At 45.8% G+C, this 21,438-nt stretch overlaps 1 protein-coding gene across 9 annotated transcripts in view; it reads left to right on the top strand.

Annotated features, from left to right (window-relative positions):
• Positions 1-19,122: 19,122 nt before the first annotated feature.
• The window catches only part of RBFOX2 (RNA binding fox-1 homolog 2), a 289,425-nt gene continuing 287,109 nt past the window's right edge, over positions 19,123-21,438 (top strand). For 8 of the 9 annotated variants that reach the window (XM_068970557.1, XM_068970559.1, XM_068970554.1 and 5 more), the window contains exon 1: positions 19,123-19,305. In XM_068970557.1, the coding sequence (XP_068826658.1) occupies positions 19,123-19,305 (183 nt within the window). The remainder of the gene's footprint in view (positions 19,306-21,438) is intronic. The other variant, XM_068970562.1, reaches the window with a different exon arrangement.

The following is a 21,438-nucleotide window of genomic DNA, read 5'->3' as shown; positions in this document are numbered from 1 at the left end:
GGCTAGATAGGAAAGACTAAGGGAGTATCTAAGAAGAAATTAGATCCTGGGTCCACCCCCACTCCACGCCAACCTCCCTACCCCCAACTTCCTTGCAGCTGATTTTCCCTCATACTGGAAGAAGTCTGCAAGATTATTCTCAGGAGAGGGTGTGTGCATGCTAAATAGCTTCAGTGGTGTCTGACTCTGTGCGACCCCATGGACTGTTGCCCACCAGGCTTCTCTTTCCTTGGGATTCTTCAGGCAAGAATACTGGCATGGGTTGCCATGCCCTCCTCCAGGAGAGCTTCTCGACCCAGGGATCCGAGCTGTGTTTCTTACGCCTCCTGCATTTGCAGGTGGGTTCTTTACCACTAGTGCCACCTGGAAGATGGTAAAGCACAGCTTCCCCGGATTGGTAGATGCCAGGCACAGTTAAGGCATGGGCATTTCACAGAAAATAAGGATTTGACCCCTGGGTCAGAAAGATCCCCTGGAGAAGGAAATGGCAACCCCCTCCAGTATTCTTGCCTGGAGAATCTCATGGATGCAGGCTACATTCCAGAGGTTTGCAAAAGAGTCAGACATGACTTAGAGCCTAAACAACAACAGCAACACAGCGTGTGTTTTTATGCTGAATGTGGAAACGGCACACCCCCATGGCTCCAACCTTCACCCTCAGCTGGGTTCCTAGAGTCCTGAAATCAAACCTTGCCCTCCAGGGAGTAGGTCGGAAGATGTTTAGCATAAGGAAAAGACTTAAAAACACTGACATACTGAATTTACCAATACCTAGACCCACAGATGGGAGAAGGAGATGGCAACCCACTCCAGTGTTCTTGCCTGGAGAATCCCAGGGATGGGGAAGCCTGGTGGGCTGCACACAGAGTTGGACACGACTGAAGCGACTTAGCAGCAGCAGACCCGCAGATCACCCTACTAGGAAACTCCAAGTGGACAATCTCTCTTGCACCAAAAGCTTCCAATTTTTTTTCTTTTTTTCTTCTTTTTTTTTTTTTTAGTATTTCATTGACAGTAGACCTAAGAAATGCCTCAGATTAAATACCTTTAACATGGAAGACAGAGAGACCAAAACAAACAGGATAAAGCAACCTGGGAGAAACAGATAACGTGCAGGGAATTTTTAAAAATATATTTTGTTTTCAGAGAAGTAAGAAAGCATTCATGCGTCCCTGAACTGAAGCAAAAACAGGATACCATCAGAAAACATTCTAAGATTTAGGAAGAGCTTCAGATACTAGAGATATGATAGTTGAATTTTTTTTAAGTCCATAAAAGGGTTGGAAAATCAAGTTAAGGAAACAATTTAGAAATTAGAGCAAAAAGATAGATTGAAAACAGGAAAGAAAAAAAAAAAAAAGAAAAGAAGTCCAGACCAGGAGAGACCAGGAGACCTAACATCAGAATAATTGGTATTCCAGAAGAAGAGAACAGAGAAAATGGAGAGGAGGAAACTATTTACAAAATACTCAAGAAATCCTGCAGAAACCAATTTCCAAAATGAAAGAGCCAAGAGCTTGTTATAATGGATGAAAATATACTCAAATCAAGGCATATTGCTAAAATTTCAGATCACTGAGACTTAAAAAAGAAAGATTCATGATTTTCAGGAGAGAAACAAAAAAACATAATAAAAGAATAAAACAGAATTAGAACAGCTTCAGACTTCTCATAGCAGTACTGATGGCCCCATGCTTTCAGAAGTACAAATGAAAATAATCTTCAAAATAGAATTCTATTCTCAGTGAAGGTATTAGCCACATACGATGTTTTGGCAGAAACATTTTCAAATTGCCAAGATCCCAATTCTTTTCCGTGTAGCCTTTCTCAGCAAGCTGCTGCTGCTGCCAAGTCGATTCAGTCATGTCCCACTCTGTGTGACCCCAGAGATGGCAGCCCACCAGGCTCCTCCGTCCATGGGATTTGCCAGGCAAGAGTACTGGAGTGGGTTGCCATTGCCTTCTCCGTCTCAGCAAGCTGCTGCTGCTGCTGCTAAGTCGCTTCAGGTGTGTCCAACTCTGTGCGACCCCATGGATGGCAGCCCACCAAGCTCCCCCATCCCCGGGATTCTCCAGGCAAGAACACTGGAGTGGGTTGCCATTTCCTTCTCCAATGCATGAAAGTGAAAAGTGAAAGTGAAGTCGCTCAGTTGTACCTGACTCTTAGCCACCCCATGGACTGTAGCCTACCAGGCTCCTCTGTCCATGGGATTTTCCAGGCAAGAGTTCTGGAGTGGGGTGCCCGAGGCTAAATTCCACCAAAATGGAATGTAAATCACTAAATAGAAAGGTGTGTGTTCAGTAAATCAGAGATCTACTGAGTGACAGCTGTGCCCAGACTCAGCGGGCAACCAGTTCAACCAGTCCCAAGGGAGACCTGGAACTTAGAGAATAAAGACAGATATGTTTGGGGCATTATTACCACGATCCCAGCTGAAGGAAGAGAATGCCCGCCCAGATACGAAGAGCCCTGATTCTTTTCTAGATCTTGTTTTGACTGGGTGTTGGTGGAGTCTCTGCCCTCCCAATGGTGCATTGCAATTGTTTCAACTTCGCATGTGTTCAGATTTGACCCACTCCTAGAGATAGATCATGGAGCTGAAAAGCAAAAACAAATCAAAATAAAGTGAAAAAGGAAGTAGCCCTCTCCCTGTGAATGTATGTTTACCAGACTACGGTGCATGGCTTGCCCTACAGTCCTTGCAGACACCCTGATGTTACTCGCTCACTGCTCTGGAAGCAGCTCTTATAAATAACGGGAAATACTCTGTGATGCCTTGCTTGGTCCAGTTCATTTTCTCCCGGAAGACTTCATCTATTATCAGTAATACTGCTCTTCCCTTACAGTGGTTTGGGCTGGTTTGCTTCTTGGTTTTCCAAAATTAAACAAGACCTCCTTTATTGTATAGATCCTATATCCTATACAGATGGTAATACTGCCAAAATATATGAAAGAATACTTCACTCAAAAATCAGAAGAATATGTACATGAATAACTGAATCACTTTGCTGTATATCAGAAACTAACACAACCTGGTATATCAACTATACTTCAATTGAAAAAAAAAATAGGATAAGGCTTTCCCTGGTGAGGAGACTGACACTATCTTCACAGTAGAATTTGAAAGCTACTGGAAGTATTCTTATTTCTTAACCAATTTCTTTAAATCACATGCACATAATTGCTGCTTAATGGCCCAGTCATGTCCAGTGCTTTGCAGCCCTTGGGACTATAGCCTACCGGCTCCTCCGTCCATGGGATTTTCCAGGCAAGAATACCAGAATCGGCTGCCATTTCCTCCTCCAGGGGATCTTCCTGACCCAGGGATTGAACGGAGTCTCATGTGTCTCCCGCTTTGCAGGCAGATTCTTTACCTGCTGAGCCATCAGGGAAGTCCTATATTCATGATTCAAGTTTCAATAAAGATTTTAAATTCAGGGTAAATGAAGGGATTTTAAATGGCATCTCAGAGTTGTCAGATGTTTGATTTGTAGATTTATTTCTCAATTAGGCCAACTTGTATCATTCCCATTTAATACTGGAAGCTGCCCCTCCTCACCCATCACCCCTTACTTGCCTCCATCACCTGCGCCCACCCCCATCCTCAGGCTCTTCCAATTCCCTTTAGCCTGCTCTACTTTTTCTTTCTTTTTTTTCATGGTACTTATTAGCTTCTTACATCCTCTGGAATAATGAATCTCAGAATTTGGGGTTCCAAGATCTGTTTTATGCTCTTAAATATTATTGAACTTCAAAACACTCTTATGTGGGTTGTATCTATTGATATTTACTATATTTGAAGTTAATACTGAGAAGTTTTCAAAACCCAAGGATCACAAGCACACATTCTGTAATCTGCCAGACATCATGTAGATTCTGGAAAATACTGTACAGTTATGAAAAAAATGAGGATGCAGAGGTAAATATCGTTTGGTATCGTTATGAAAACACTTTTGACCTTGAGGACCCCCTGAAAGGGCTTTAGGGGCCCCCATAGTGCCAAGAACTCTGCTTTGAGAACTACTGTTTGGAACAATGCCCAGCACAGAGTTGTTGGTTGGTTTAGTTGCTAAGTCATGTCCTACTCTTTTCGACCCCATGGACTGTAGCCCACCAGGCCCCTCTGTCCATGGGATTTCCCAAGCAAGAATACTAAAATGGGTTGCCATTTCCTTCTCTGGAGGATTTTCCTAACCTGGGGATCAAACCTGCATCTCCTGCTTGGCAGATGGATTCTCTACCACTGAGTCACCTGGGAAACTCCAACACAGAGTTGGCACCACTCAAATATGTACCTAGTGTCTGTTACACAGAACACCCTCTGTTAGGTGCTCCTGGGGATACAAAAGTAGGAAAAACCTAATCCTTCTCCTTGAATCACATCTCTCAGATGCCTTCTGGGCTTCTGTTAGTAGAATATTTACATTCAATCTAATTCTGTTTCTCTAGAATCACTCTTTGGGCAGCAGTCCTGGGATTAGTCCAGCCAGCCCACACTGTTAACTAGTCTGGAGGACTATGATGTATGCTGATGTTTCTCACAGAGACTGTCTACTGTGTTAGAAATGGGGAAAGATGAGTCCATGGGGCTTCTGAGCAGAGCCAGAGAAAGCAGGAAGAAGAGGGATGCCTCAGGCCCGAGAAGCATGTGACCTTGAGAGGGTCAGTTTTCAAATGAGTTTCTTCCTCTGTTCAGTGGGGCTCCTTGCCTAGAGGCTAGACCTTAGGTGATGCTTCCAGTGTTAATATTCTACGATTCTACTTATGTCAACATTTCTGGATCCTAAGCACTTAGTTATCAGTTGTCTCTTTGATTAGTGTGTGAACCCAGCTGAGCCATGTGTGGAAATAAGCCTGCTTTGGAGATGTTTGATCTCCTGTCCAGAAAGCCCAGGGCCATTGGAGTCATTTAGTATAGTAAAGCAATCAAGTAAACATACTTGATCCCAACACATGATGTAACAAAGAAAACTAAGCCCACCATACATTTCATCTGGAATCCAGTTTTGACTAAGGCAGCTGATGACAATTTGAGTGTCAGTGACAAATTGTCAGTGATAATTTGGACTCCAATGAGAAGAGCAGATCTGATTAATTCCCATTAAGTTTATCTTTTTCATTCATTCATTCAACAAATATTATCGAGCAGATATTATTTGTCATCTGGTATGTGAGATACTGAGAAAACCCTTATGAATAAAATGCACCTATAATGCATTTTATTTTAAATGCATTTAAAATGCACTTGAGAGCTCATTTCTTTTCCAAATAAATAATTGTCAACATGTAAATATCTGGAGAGTTCACATTAAGAATCCAAGTTTCCAGAATTCCAGGAAAGTGAGTTTGCCATTGCCTCCCAATTGCCTTCAGTCCTTAGGGTCATGTCCCTTCCCTGCCTGGTCCCTCTGGGCATTTGGGTCTGCCACCCTTGATGAACAGCTGGAGAGGAAGTTAGGTTAATAAGTAACCATGTGTTAAAGACTCACTGGAACTGTTGCGAAGTGCTAAGAGGACATGCTTAGCACATTTTCTGTGAGTGCTGCACAACCAGGAAGGGTAGGGAGGGAGGAAAAGAGAGAGGGAGGGAGAGATTCCAGCTCCCTCCGAGTCCCTGGTGTAGGAGGGCGGCAGGGAGTTAATGTAGAAGTCCAGTGCCCTGTCTGTGGCATGTGCTCTGGTGCCCTGGTGGAGTCTTGAAGAAACAGTTCATTTCACCTAAGTTAGGAACTGGACCAGATTCCAAGCAGTGTTGACAGAGAATCAGCTGAAACAGGTGGGGAAACCAGGAGGGGTTGGGAGGCAGATTAAGCTGGGAGTTTGCCCTCTCTGTGTTAATTCTTCAAAGCACAGGACTCCAGTGTGGCTTGCCTCTGATAAACATATACCCACTAAAGGCAAGTATTATTATTTATTAACATCCGCCTAGTTATATCCTCTTCAAGCCACTACTCCCTTTAGGACCTTCTCTGATGCTCCTCTCTCCGTGTGGAATGCTCTTCCCCCACACCCTTCCATGGCCCAAACCTTCTTGTGATTCAGTTGTAGGCTTAAAAGTGACCCTCTTGAGGTGTGAAGAAAAGGGAACCCTCCTATGCTATTACTGGGAATGTAAATTGGTGCAGTCACTATGGAAAAGGGTATGGACATTCTTCAAAAGTAAAAATAAAAATAGAGTTGCCATGTGATCCTGCAATTCCATTCCTGGGCATATGTCAGGACAGAACTATGACCTGAGAAGATAAATACACTGTAATGGTCACTGCAGCGCTCTATACGATAGCCAAGACACAGAAGCAACCTAAATGCCCACAGACAGAGGAATGGGTAAAGAAAATGTAGTACATGTACACAGAGCCATACAAAGGAATGAAATAATGCCATTTGCAGCAACATGGATGGACCTAGAGATTACATACTAAGTGAAGCAAGAAACAGAAGGCAAATTCCGTATCACTTATGTGCATGCATGCTCGGTCGCTTCAGTCATGTCCAACTCTTTGCAACCCTACTAACTGTAGCCTGTCAGGCTTCTCTGTCTATGAGGATTCCCCAGGCAAGAATACTGGCGTGGGTTGCCATGCCCTCCTCCAGGGGATCTTTCTGACCCAGGGATGGAATTTGCATCTCCCACTAGCGCCACCTGGGAAGCTCTATGGAGTAGAAACAGACTTACAGACAGAAATAGCCTGGTGGTTGCCAAAGCATGTGGAAGAGGGAGGGATTGGGAGTTTGAGATTAGCAGACACAAACTACTATATATACAATGGATAAACAACAAGGTCTTACTGTATGGCACAGGGAACTATATTCAATATCCTGTGATAAACCAGAATGGAAAAGAATATGAAAAAAAAATATATATATATATAATCACTTTGCTGTATACCAGAAATTAACACAACATTGTAAATCAACTATACTTCAATAAAATAAATTTTAAAGAACATATACGCCCTGAACAAGTGTTATTATTTATTGTTGTTGTTCAGTCGTCTGACTCTTTTGCAACCCCATGGACTGTAGCCTGCCAATCTTCTCTGCCCATGGGATTTCCCAGCAAGAATACTGGAGTGGATTGCCATTTCCTTCTCCAGGGGATATTCCCAACCCAGTGATCAAACCTGCAACTCCTGTGTTGACTGGTGGATTCTTGACTGCTAAGCCACCAGAGTCAGTGGTTATTATTTATTAACACTCTCCTCGGGCCACTAGTCCCTTTAGGAACTTCTCTTATGCTGTGCGGAGATGGCAGTGGCAACCCACTCCAGTACTCTTGCCTGGAAAATCCCACGCGCGGAGGAGCCTGGTGGGCTGCAGTCCATGGGGTCGCTAAGAGTTGGACACGACTGAACGACTTCACTTTGACTTTTCACTTTCATGCATTGGAGAAGGAAATGGCAACCCACTCCAGTGTTCTTGCCTGGAGAATCCCAGGGACGGGGGAGCCTGGTGGGCTGCCGTCTATGGGGTCGCACAGAGTCGGACACGACTGAAGCGACTTAGCAGCAGCAGCAGCTTATGCTGTGCTGTCTGCATGGAATATTCTTCCACCATATCTTTCCGTGGCTGACACCTTCTTGTGATGCAGCTCTTGGCTTAAAAGTGACCCTCTCAGAAAAGCAGCCGTCTCTGGTCTCTTAGCAAAAAATTAGCCACCTTCTCTCCCTCGATCCCATCAGTCTGGTCTGATTCTCTGAGTAGCATTTACCACCAGCTAACATTTCTATAGCTGATTCTCCCTCTTTCCTCACCAGAAAATAAGCCGTATGAGAGCAGAGACCTGGCCTGTCACCTTCACTGTCATATTCCCTGTGTTTACAACAATCCTGCCACTTAGGAGCCACCTAACACTTGCTGAACGTGAATGAACTATGTCTGAGGCATGATGGTGGCTGCACAGAGACAATTGAGAAATCCTAAATTACAGGCTGGAAAGAAAGAGAGGCACCAAGATGTCTAAGTCGGAGACCAGCTGACACCAGCTGAGATGGCCACAGAGTCATGGCGGTTGGACAAGGCGTCAGAAGCTTCCCTGCAAGTGCTGGGGGAGGTGGCTCTCCTCCCTGAGCCTTGGTTTCCTCATCCACAAAGTGGGGATGATAATAATGGTACCAGCCTCACATGGTTATTTTATTTTTTGTTTACACTGAGTTTACATTCAGCTTTTTAAATTTTATTTTTAATTGGAGTATAATTGCTTTACAATGTTGTATTGGTTTTTGCTGTACATCAAAGTGAGTCAGCTTTGTTGTTGTTGTTGATCAGTCGCTCAGTCGTGTCTGACTCTTTGTGACCCCATGGACTGCAGCACACCAGGCTTCCCCGTCCTTCACCATCTCCTGGAGCTTGCTCAAACTCATGTCCATTGACTTGATGATGTCATCCAACCATCTCATCCTCTGTTGCCCCCTTCTCCTCCTGCCCTCAATCTTTCTCAGCATCAGGGTCTTTTCCAATATGGGCTTCCCTGGTGGCTCAGACGGTAAAGCATCTGCCTGCAATGCGGGAGACCCAGGTTCGATCACTGGGTCGGGAAGATTCCCCTGGAGAAGGAAATGGCAACCCACTCCAGTACTCTTGCCTGGAAAATCCCATAGACAGAGAGCCTGGTAGATTTTGGTCCATGGGGTCGCAAAGAGTCAGACATGTCTGAGCGACTTCACTATAGTTCACATAGGGATGTGTGAACAAGAGATCCTTGTAATTCTACACCACTGAGAAATCAGAAGCATTTGTTCCTGTCACATATCTTAGCCAAAGCCGACTGGACAGAGACTGATTTCTCTGATTAGCGATTTGGGAAGAAGAACTGGACATGATTCAGCAACTTCCTTACTCTCTCTTCAAACCTGCTTGAGTCTGAGAGGGTCAAGCCATGCAGTAGGGAGCCTGTCCCTACTGGGGGCAGCTTGTGGCTTTCCAGCTATGCCAGTGGCTTGGTGGTTGAGTCTGTCTAATTCAAGGGTGGAGGTTCCCAGCACTCCCTAGGTTTGGCTGCACACTCAAACCTAGTGTTTACCAGTAATAAAGGTTTTGATTTCTTCTCTATGTTTCTGTGAATCAGTTCCTGACTTGATAGGGAAGAGTTTCCCTGGTGGCTTAGACAGTAAAAAATCTACCTGCAATGTAGGAGACCCAGGTTCGATCTCCTGGTCGGGAAGACCTCCTGGAGAAGGGAATGGCTATCCACTCCAGTATTCTTGCCTGGAGAATTCCATGGACAGAGGAACCTGGAGGGCTACAGTCCATGCGGTCACAAAGAATAGGACACAACTGAAGCGACTGACACTTTCACAATTTATTGAGCCCTATGGTCTTCCCTGGTGGCTCAGCTGGTAAAGAGTCTGCCTGCAATGTGGTAGACCTGGGTTCAGTCCCTGGGTTGGGAAGATCCCCTGGAGGAGGGAACAGCTACTCACTCCAGTATTCTGGCCTGGAGAATTCCATGGACTGTGTAGTCCATGAGGTTGCAAAAAGTGGGACACAACTGAGCGAATTTCACTTTCACTTTCATCAAACCTCAGAAGCCTTTGTACGTGATTCCAAATCTCAGCGATAAAATAGATTTCCCCCTCCCGTGACCCACCGCTTCTGGCTGCCTTTCTTTGTGGCACTTGCCATTTTGTATGTTAACATCAATAATACACAGGAATTGTAACCTTACGTTTGTGTGTCTGTGAGCGTGAAGAGAGCAAAGTTACAGGGAGTTCTCGATGATAAGCAGTATGTTAAGTCCCACAGTGGGGATGGGGAGGATGCCCGCCTTGTGGAAAGTTATTTCCACTTCACCTTCTCACTAGTCCCAACTTGTTTTCCCTCTTCATCTGTTTTCTTTATCTCTACCTCCTTTCCCCTTCCCTATCAAACTCTGGATGTAAGCAGAGTTGATAGGTTAATGAATTTTTTATTCATTCAATCATTACTTATTAAGCATTTCAGTATGCCAGGATTTATGCCAGGCTGGTCAAAAGAAAGGGTTCGATATGTCACTTTTTTTACTGTGGTATTTAAAAAAAACTTTTAAAATTGAAGTATAGTTGATTTACAATGTTTCAGGTGTACAGCAAAGTGATTCAGTGATATATATATGTAATATACAATATATACACTATAATATAATGTATATAATATATACAATACAATATAGTATATAATATACAATATATTAATAATATTATATTGTGTTGGAGAAGGAAATGGCAACACACTCCAGTACTCTTGCTTGGGAAATCCCATGGACAGAGGGCCTGGGCCATAGTCAATGGGGTCACAAAGAGGTGAATATGACTTAGCAACTAAACAGCAGCATTATATTGTATATTATATTATAAAATATGTGCATGTGCATGCTAAGTCACTTCAGTCATGTCCAACTGTTTGTGACCCTGTGGACTGTAGCCCACCAGGCTCCTCTGTCCATGGGATTCTCCAGCCAAGAATACTGGAGTGGGTTGCTATGCCCTCCTCCAGGGGATCTTCCCAACCCAGGGATCAAACCTGTGTCTCCTGCTTCTCCTGCATTGGCAGGCAGGTTCTTTACCACTAGAGCCACCTGGGAAGCCCTATTATAAAATATATACTATACATAATATATATAACATATATAACATAATAATTTGTACATAATACATTATGTATTATACATTATATTATGTAATATATACAATATGTATATGCTATATGTAACATTGTATATTATATATATACAATTATATACTATATGTATTATATGTATTCTTTTTTAGATTAGTTTCCATTATAAGTTATTACAAGATATTGAATATAGTTCCCTGTGCTATGCAGTTAGTCCTTGTTATTAATCTATTTCATTCTCATTTTCTTTCCCATCACTTCTCCTTCAATGTCAAGCTTTGAATATTGTCCAAAGAGAATGTTTTATTAAAGCTGGCATCATTTTAAATAACTTCAGCTTAACAGATTTTAATCGAAATGCTCAAATTTCTGATTCTCCATCTCTGATCTTTTTACTCATTGGTGCTGAGGTAGAACAACATTTACTTATTTTGTTAGGGTGAGTAATATAAGCTGCTGTAAAAGATACACACACACCCCCACACAAAAACCTAAGTAAAGCTCAGTGCCTCAATACAATTAAGTTTCATTTCTGCTCACATTGCATTCTTTTGCAGCTCTCCTCAGTTGATGACTTGGGCATCCAGGCTCCTTTTTCCTCCTTTGAGGCTACTCTCTTTAGCTCATGGTCTCCACTGCTGCTGTGGAGGGGCAACAGGATCGACTGGGATGTTTTCAGAGGCCAGCCTTGAAACTTTTACCCACGTTCCATTGACCAGAATGTTGTCATATGTCCCCTAACTGCAGAAGAGGTTGAGATCAGTTTCTAGGTTCCCAGGATGAAGACACAGTGCAGCAACTGTCTTTGCCACAAAAATATTAACTCATATTCTCTCTCCCCCATCTCCCTGGTATCTTCCACTATTCCCACTCTCCCTTCCTTTCAGGAATACAGCTATTTCAGTGGAAAAGTGAGGAGAAAGAAGAGTCCAGACTAAGCTTTTCAACTTCAAAAGACTTTTGAAACATACAGCTTGAGAAAAAAATCTCTGCGACTTAAAAGCCTGGTCTTTTTAATTCCCTAATTCTAAATCCTGAATGACTCAGTAATGAAATCTATACCCTGCAAAATCTAGAGGCTTTTTCCAGAATTGGATTCAGCCAGGACTAGTCTCTTGCCCTAACCCAGGAGAGGCAAATGTGTTAAGGGTTGAGAAGAGAGAGGCTAACCCTGAGGAGATCAGAGCAGGAGCCTCATGTGGTTCTCTGAGGATCCCTGCCTCCTACCTCCTCCTGGATGGAGTCCTGGGGAAGAGACAGGGAGAAGCAGCTCTGGGTCACTGTGGTATCTGATAGGAGAGGAGGTCTGTGTCTTGTCTCCTTTGCAGGGTTCCCCTCCAGCAAAGGTGGGGGCTTCTCTAGTGGCTCAGCAGCAAAGAACCTCCCTGTAATGCAGGAGACTGGGTTCGATCCCTAGGTTGGGAACATCCCCTGGAGAAATGGCAACCCATTCCAGTATTCTTGCTGGAATGAGGAGCCTAGCGGGCTGCAGTCCATAGGGTTGCAAGAGCTGGACATGACTTATCAACTAAACAACAACAACAATCTCCAGCAAGGGTGTGAGAGGTAGGGAAGCCTCCTCCATGTTTATACAGCAGGGTCTCGAGACAGCCTCTGGGAGATTCCCAAGGCCCCGGAGCAGTGTGGGAACAGCTGAGGTTTTCCATTGCCCTTGACAGAGATGTGAAGCTGACAAGACAGAGCCTTGCCTGGAGAGGCCCTGGGTAAACTGCTCTTTCTGTGGATCAACCACGGAGGACCAGGCAGGGCAGCTCAGCGGAGGCCAGCTGGCATGGTATCCACAGGCAGACAAGGACCTGGAAGAAGACACCTGAGCAGATGCCAGAGACAGTGAAGACCCAATGTCTTGACTGACCAACAGAGGTCTAGGAGTTTATACCCTGGGCAAATGCAGGCTTAAGATAGTTGCCTTCTGTTTCAGAAAACAAAAAAATGTTATACTTCAAAACACCCTAAAAAGTCCTCAAAGACAAGCTGAGGCATGGAAGGGGGGGTGGGCTTGGAGTAGGGGAAATGGGAGTTCCTTTGTCAGTAACCATTCAGTACAACCTTGAACTTGTCATTTCACCTGTCTGGGTCTCAGTTTTCTCATCTGTAAAATGAAATGTAATACTACCTGCTTCACAGACTTGTTGTGAGGATTAAATGCAAAAAAAAAAAAAAAAAAAAAAAGCCCTGGTTCAGGGCCTGGCACACATTAGGGGCTCAGTGAATATCTGAACCTTTCCTGTCTTTCCCATCTGAGGTTATTTCCAGTTTCAAAACATGATGATTCTTTGTGGGAAAGATGCATACAGGAGGCTATGTATACCAGGGCCTGGAAAATAAAATAAAATGCCTTCCCTACTCTGTAAGGAAACAATAAAAACCGAGGACAAGGCACAAAGTGGACAACGAAAAGCCAACTTGAGAGGAAGGCTGGGGGTAAGGGACAGAGTTAGGGCGGCGACGGCACTAAATGAAAACAACCATTCAATACCCTGCTATCATCCTTCATCACGCTGCAGAAATAGAAACCAGACAAACACACTATGTGAAGGGCAAAGGGGTTGGCAAGGTTCTGGCCTATAGGAAAAACCCAGGTTCAATAATGCCATGAGCAGCAGGAGGTAGGGAAGTGAGGTCAAAGTCAACAGTGGGGTTTGTGTCTGGAAGGCTGGTATTATAGTCCTAATGAGGCTTAAACATCACACGTTCCTCCTGCGATGAACTTGGTTTCTCGTTAGGCTCTGTATCTGCTCCAGGATCAGCCAGCCACATGGCAGGAGTGGTTTCCCCTTCATCCGGCTGATGAATTATCAAGGGTATTCTCTACCTTTCTTTTTTGGGAAAGGAAAGTTTTGGAGTAGAAAACGTTCTCTTCTATTTATATCTACTCTTTTCCCTCTGATTAAAGAGATGATACAGTTTGGGGATGGACTTCAGTTCTCTATTTAGAAAGTGCACGGTTAAGACAGCATTTCTAAGAGCCTCTGCTCTGCTCTGGGTCTTCATCTGGTCTTCAGGGGGATGTGAGATGTAGGGCTGTGGTTCTGAATATTTTCAAGGTTGTTGGAATAGCCACATGTTTTGTGTCAAGCTGTATGCTTGGAGCTAGGGATACACAGAAATCAAGGAGAGGATTAAGAAAGCACTCGTGTTCTCAAAGAGCCTATAAATACAGAGATTTGTGACATCAGCTCCTCTGATGGTGGTTAGGAACCAGGGTACAGTGTTAACAATAACTGGTATTTGAATTATGATCTGTTATCTCCTATGGGCTCACAATGGCCCTGTGGCTGGGTGCTCCTGCACCTACTTACTTCTCCCAGGCTCAGTTTGAAGACCACTGAATCTAGCTCTGGCCCTCTGACCTCCAGCCCAGCACTATTACCCCCTTATCAAAGTTTTCTCCTGGTGAACACTAATGAACATCTCCTAAGCCCTTGCGGGCACCCAGGAATGTGCTCACTTTTTGATCAGAAACCACATCATGGGAAACTCCTCATTTTGAAAGACCCAGATCAAACAACATTATAGGGTAAGCTTGTTCTGTTTCCCTGAGGCAGGGGGAGTTACATCTTCCTATAGGCTCCTAGAGCTGTTGGCACATTTACTAACCATATTAATAAGGATAATAGGAGTAATAATAGCAGTAAAAATGTCTAAGTTACTGTTTATTGAGTGTGTCTATGAGCCAGGTGTCATGCTAAGTGCTTTACATGCATTATTTAATGCTCAAAAGAACCCCAGGGGGAGATACTATTATTATCCTCAGTTTACAGATTGTATCAGTGAGGAGTTGAGTTTGCACGCAGAAACCTGTCCATAGTGCTTTAAGTGAATGGAAACTTATTTTGCTCAAATAACAATGGGCTAGGGCTGCTATAGTGACACCATGGTACCATTCTTAGCATGTAGTTTTTGGTTTTTGTTACTGTGGACACCAGAGGGCTGTCATTTTGCCAGTCTGTGTTCCAGGAGGGAGGAAGGATAAATGACAAAAAAGCAAAAGGTGAAGGGCAAAGAGCCTTTCCCTCCTGTGGTTTTTATTAGTCCAGAAGGTATACTTCTTCCCTGTCTACATCTCTCTGACCAGAACTGTGTCAGGTGGCCACCTTTACCTGCCAGAGAGCCTGAGAATTCTCTCTCCCTCTCTTTTTTTTTTTTCTGGCCTGCACTGGGTCTTTGTTGCTTCGCAATGGGCTTTCTCTCTGGTAGCGACAAACGTAGGACTACTCTTTATTGTAGTGGTTGGGCTTCTCATTGCAGGGGTTTCTCTTGTTTCGGAGCCTGGGCTCTAGGTGTTGGGCTTCAGTGGTTGCAGCATGTGGGCTCACTAGCTGTGGCTTGAGGGCTCTAGAGCTCTGGCTCAGTAGCTGTAGTATACAGGCTTAGTTGCTCCACAGCATGTGGGATCTTTCTGGACTGGGGATCGAACCTGTGTCTCCTGCACCAGCAGGTGGATTCTTAACCACTAAACCACCAGGGAAGCCCTTTTTTCTCTTTCTTTTAAGCTAGGCAGATTTCTGGCCTGAACAAAATTAAGGTTTTGCTAGTAAAGAATAAGAGGAGAATGAATACTGGGTTGCTACCTATGCTTGTCACATAAATGAAAAAACTGGGCCTTAGAGATGCTAAGGATCTTTTTTGTCCAAGATCAGATAGATGGCCATGTCAGATTCAAACCCATGTTTGAGGCCAGAGTCCATGATCTTGACCACTATGAGAGGTTACTTCCTCAACGTGATGCATTGCAATTGTCTTTTTATTTGTTCATCCCTTCTTCCCTGGACTGTGAGCTACTTATTTGTTTTGGTATCCCAGACTCCTGCCCATAGTTTGTTGAATAGATAAATGAATAAGTGTTAGGACTTCAATAGTTTATGCAGCTCAAAATTCTTCCTAGGGAAATATTTAAAAAATTTCCTTTTTCTATGTAATGGTTTGTAGCCACCTGTTCACCAACAGGTAGCTGCAGATGTGTATGAAAGTAATGATCCTGGTCTTTGTGCTGCCATGGGTGCATTTGGCCACTATTTATAGGCTTCTGTTCTCTCCCTCCCTAAATGCTTAATGTGTGTTTACAGAGCAGGGTCCAATTTCTCTTTATTCTGCCTGGTCATTCAAACATAACCATACCACATTGCTCTACTTCTTAGGGTCAGGCACACTACTGGAATAACAATAATTTGAGGCACAAATAGCCCTGATCCAAAATCTTATTTTTTTTCTGGGTCATGGAGCAGCCCAGGAAGGACCTAGCAGCATTTAGATTCCAGTGTTAAGGTGAGTTGAGAGGGGAAAAGAATTCTTAAGATACCAGTCTAGAAAGTAAACTTTTTTTGGAAAATCAAACACTGATGTCCCTAGCTTTTTTTTTTTTTTTTTTAAGCCATTGTTGTTTCATAGACCATCAGAAAACATCCTGGTTTTCCTTCAAATTCAGAACACTTGGTTGGACAGGATGAAGCTCCATCTGCTGCAGAGCTGCCTAACTCAGCTCAAGAACAAGCTTGCAGGCACTTGGATTCCCAACACAGTGGCCCAACCAGCAGTATGAAGAGATGCCTAGACTCCTCTCTCCAACCCCATGGGTCCCTGCCAGTAGCTTACTATCACAAAACGAATTATATGATAAATATTTGCCACTTATTAAACAGTTACTATCTGTTGAGTGCTATGCTAGGTGCTTTATTTTGTCTCATTTAATCCTTAGAACAACACTGTCACTATTATTGTCACCTACCAACAAGGAATTGAAGGCTTGGTGAAAAGACTCAATTTGCCCAACAGTCACTGTACTAAAGGTTGATTTGGGGAGTCTGGTCTGCCCATCTTGATCTCTAACAGCCTCACAAAGTCACCTTAAGAATTAAAAAAACCCAGTGATGGGACTTTCCTTGCGGTCCAGTGGTTAAGACTCCACACTTCCACTGCAAGGTGCATGGGTTTGATTCCTGGTCGGGAACTAAGAGCCCACATACCTTGCAATGCAGCCAAGACAAAAATAAGACAAAAGTTAAAAAAACAATGGTAGTAATGGCGGTAGTGGTAAAGAACTTACCTGCCAATGCAGGAAACATAAGTGATATGGATTTGATCCCTAGGTCAAGAAGATACCTTGGAGGAGGGCATGGGAACCCACTTCTGTATTCTTGCTTGGAGACTCCCACAGACAGAGGAGTCTGAGGGGCTACAGTTCATAGAGTTGCAAAGAGTTGGACACCACTGAAGCGACTTAGCATGCACACAGTGGTAGTGATACTGATATATTCTTACTATTTATTGAGTGCTTCTCTTAGGTCCATCTGTTCAAAGTTCTTAATGTGTAATAATGATAACTCATTTAAACCCTCACAATAATCCTTTTAGGAAGGTCTTAAGTTTTCAGATGAAGACATAGAAAGGCTAAGTAGCTTTTACAAAGTACCATGACTTGTGAGTGGCAGAGCTAAAACTTGACTATTTTTATTGGTCTATAACACAGTCTAGTTAAAACAGTGTGCCTTCTATGAAAATTCAGCTTCAAGATAAGGCCACCAGTCCTCCCTGCAACCAGACTGCTGGTTCTAATTCCCTTCAGTTTAAAAATTCTGAAGTCATCGCTGGTTCAGCATCACATGGGCAGTAGGTAGTAAAGATTGGATTCAAAGCTGGGTTGGTTTCTGACTTCAAAGAAGGAATCTTTATCATTGCACTGTTCCAGCACTAACTTTTAACTTGGGTTAAACCCCAGTACAAAGGACAAGTCATAGACCTATCTGAAAAGCACTTAGAAATCATTTAACCTGGGGTTTCTCAACGTTAGCACTACTGACATTTTGGGCTGGATAACTTGTGGGGACTGTCTTGTTCATTGCTGGATGTTGAACAAACCTCCTGGTCTTTATCCACCAGCAGCACTCCCACCTCCACCCCACCCTAGGTGTAACAACCAAAAATATATTCAGATGTTGACAAATGTCCGGGGAGAGTGGGAAAGGGGCAAAATCGTCCCTGGTTTCAAACCACTGATCTGAACTCGCTCCTCATTTTGCAAATAATGGAGTAGAGGTCCAAAGAGACGAAGCAACTGGCTTAAGCTAGTTAGCAGAATCCATGTTGTTCATGCAACATCGCTGTGTCCCTGTAACATACAGGGCACAACATGAAACCTGAAGAAATTAGATGCTATCTTAGTCCTTACAGTCTGGTAGGAGAGAAAAGCTATTGCACAAATAGCTCTAATTGTACGAAGCTGATAAGCAAGAAAGTGTTAGGCAGCAAGGTCCAGAGAAAAAGAATATGATCTGGTTTCCTGAGATCTGGATCTGCCAGTTTTTATCTGAGGAACTTAACCAAGGTTCAGTTTCACCACCAATGAAACAGAGCTCATATATACTCTGCTAATACCACCCGGTCCAAAACGGGTCTGTGAATTCATTGTGCAAACTGTGACGCTCTTACAGACATCAGGTATTAGTAAGATGACCAGAAATGTGATAAAAATTATGATTAAAGGCTTTTAGGACTGGGGAGAGCCCCTGTGGCGGTGGCCTCATTCCTAGGCCTTCCAACTCGAGAGCCCCATTCTTTTGCGGGAGAGGGACCAAGTAAAGAGCTCCTTCCCTCAGAGCACTTCTTCGCTTGCCTGGAACCAACCCTGTCAGATGGGGGAATTTGCGTTGCAACTCCGCACAGTGAGTCCCGCCAGAGGGAGTTGCTACGCTGCCCTCCAGCCACTCAAGCTCCGCCCGTTCTAGGCTGTGGCCCCGCCCTCAGGGAACAGACTCCGCCCCTGGAACTCCAGAGGCGCGGTGCCTCCAGGACAATCCCTCTCTCAAGCCGGAGTTTCCCGAACTCCCTCGATCTCCACCCGGCCTTTCTCGGTCTCCGGGAGCGGAGGCGGCGGAGATTGCCGAGGGGGCTGGCCCCGCCCCCTCCGCGAGCTCGGCCACCACCGTCCCCTCTCCCCCGCCGCCCTCCCGCGCGGGCTGGAGTCCCAGATCCCGGGCCTTCCCTCCTCCTTTCTCCCTCCCCGCCTTCCCGATGCTGCCACAGTGGCGGGTCGGAGGATCTCGGCCAGTCAGCTCGTTCCGGCCTCGAGCCCCTCCTCCCCCCAAATAAACACCCCTCCCCAAGCCTCAGGAGCCCGGACCGCCCCCTTCCTCCCTCTGCCCGGCGTGTGGCGAGGGCCAGTGTAAGGGAGTGAGCGCGGGCCGGCGGGCTAGCTTCGTGAGTGAGCGAGGCGGGGCGCGCGGCAGGCCGGGCCGGGGGTCGCGTGTGCGCGTGGGGGCGCGAGCGAGTGCCCGTCGCGACCCGCCGGCGGCCCCGAGCCGGGGAGGCGGCCAGCGAGAGACCAGGGGCTACCGCCCGCCGCCGCCGAGGAGGGCAGCGGGCCCGCGCGCGCGCGCGCACGTACGCACGCACGCGGGGGCGGGTGCAGGCGCGCGCCCGCCTGTCGCGACAGTCGGGGCCGAGGCCCAGGGGGAGGTGGCCTGTCGCGGGTCGCCCGGCTCCCGGAGGCGAGGGGGCCTCGGGCGGATGGCGGAAGGCGCCCAGCCGCAGCAGCCGCCTCAGCTTGGGCCCGGCGCCGCTGCCCGGGGGATGAAGCGGGAGTCAGAGCTGGAGCTGCCGGTGCCCGGAGGGGGAGGAGACGGAGCCGAGCCCGGCCTGAGCAAGCGGCCGCGTACGGAGGAGGCGGCGGCCGACGGCAGCGGGATGCAGGTGACCGCGCGGGGCAGGCGCCCCGTTACCGTGGCGGGGTGGGGGGGGCGGCGGGAGCAGCGCGGGGCTGCGGGGCTTAGAGGGCGGAGGGGTGCCCGGGGTCCCGGCTTGGAGGTGGGAGGGGGCCGGTCGGGGCCTGCGTGGAAGGTGGGGCGAGCCCCGACTTGGAAGCTAAGGGTGCAGGAGGAGCCTGGTGTGCCCTGGAGGGTCCTGATCTCTGAGGGGACGAGGGGGCACGTAGCACGAATAGGTGTTGAGAGGAAATCGAACGTGCTTGAGATGGATTCCATTTCTTTACACCCTTCTTTAGTTCCTTAGCGGGGAGTGGAAGCCGAGAGATCCTGGTCCGTTGCCCGGAGAGCTGGGGACCGAATCGAAGACTGGGGGTGGGGGGTAGGGGTGGGGGACAGTGGTGGGATACCTTCCCAAAAGAGGGAGTACTGTTTTGGGCAGCCCTGGACACACAACTGGGATGGAGAACGGGATCGGCATAGAAGGGAGGAGTGAAAAGCGAGAAAACTCCTCGAGAGCCCAAAGGGGATGTGGCTTAGGTTGTGGGTTAAATCAGTTACACGAGGATTATGCGAAGTACGAGGAGTTGGGTAGCGTTGTGGCTACACCGTGGTGCTCAAGCTCATTAACTTCGTGGAGCATCTGGTGAGTCTGGAGACACAGGACCTGGCCAGTTGTATCTTAGGACACTGACTAGATCTTTATTGTCCTGGAATATAAAAGAAAATTTATAGGACTGTTAGAAGATTGGATTCTGAATTGTGGACTTAGGGAGAAGCTGGTTGGTTTGGAAAGGGACTGGCAAATGTAGTGACCCTGTCAGTTGACTTTGTAGTTGGGGAAGAGCGTGAAGCCTTCCTTGATTTGATTTTAGATTTGGTCTCTGTTCAGAACATACTTGCTGTGAAATAGCGGGTTTACTTACCTACCAGCAATCTGCCCAATTCTCTTAGCATCATAGAATGTTAGAGAAGCAACCAGAGATAACATCTTTGACTGGAGTTCTTAACTTGGAAAGACTTGGAAGATTCTTCTGCGGAATAGTTTACAGGTACTCTCTGGTGAGAGAAAGTCAATAGTTTTCATCTTTTTTATTCGAGTCCCAAAATGTTTCAACCTCATTAGGTAGATGAGGAATCAAAAAATCTGGAGCAGACTAGTGACTTGCCTAGGGTCACCCAGTTAGCTGGTAGAGCTAGAAGCCTGGTCTTCTAACTCCTATTCCTGGGCTCTCTCCATTACAGCACTCTTGGAAATCTCTGCAGTGCTAAAAGACTTCCTGTGCTCTGCTCTCGCTGCTTTTCAAGGCTCTGTCTGACTTCCTGTGTTAGAGACGGAGCTGTATTTAAGCCTGGCGTGTTTGCTCTGTGCTTCTTGGTCTCCCTTGCAGAGGCCACTCTATTACTTGTGTTGACTTGGGTAAAGTGACCCTCCTGGTGTTTATTTTTGAATTCTTTTGTTTCACTTGCCTGCTTTTGTTCTCCATTTGAACTCCCTCAGGCAGGGTGCTTGTGTGAAGTACACACCCCGGGCCTTGGAAAAAATATAGGGGATTATGGGGAAACTTCAGGTGAGCTGGGTTGACACTGGAAGATGAGAGAAGATTGGGTGTGGGTGCTGGTGAGCGCATCCGCTTGGTGTGTGCATATATCTGTGTCCATTTATTGTTGCTGTCAATCACAGTTAATAGTGAGTCTCCTACTGCCTTCCCCCTCTTTCCTCCTGGGGCCCATTATTTGCTGGTTGCCTTCAAATTGGCTGAGAGCAGTATTTGGAAATGGAGCAGTGTGTAGAGACTTTGGAGTATGCAGAGGAAGCAGTGGGTTAGGTCCTCTGGGTACCGATGGGCACCTTAGAACTATCCCACAGAGAATGCTTTTTTCACTCTGTGGATCTGTGGATCTTTGTTTTTCACTTTATAGGTTCTCTTTTTTGTAGTTTCAGTACACCATGTCACACAGGTATTCATGTCATCATTGACTTAGCCCCCTGCCCTCAACAGTCTGCATGGTTCTGGGAAAATCCCTTCTTTGGGGGCCTCTATTACCATAGTTGTAAAATACAGTGTTTGTAAAGGATGATTTATAAGTTACCTCTAAAAAGATACAGAAAGTTCCATGA

The sequence above is a fragment of the Capricornis sumatraensis genome, chromosome 4 (genome assembly GCF_032405125.1).
Source record: "Capricornis sumatraensis isolate serow.1 chromosome 4, serow.2, whole genome shotgun sequence".
Classification (NCBI taxonomy): Eukaryota; Metazoa; Chordata; class Mammalia; order Artiodactyla; family Bovidae; genus Capricornis; species Capricornis sumatraensis.
This window is presented reverse-complemented; position numbering and strand designations above follow the sequence as displayed.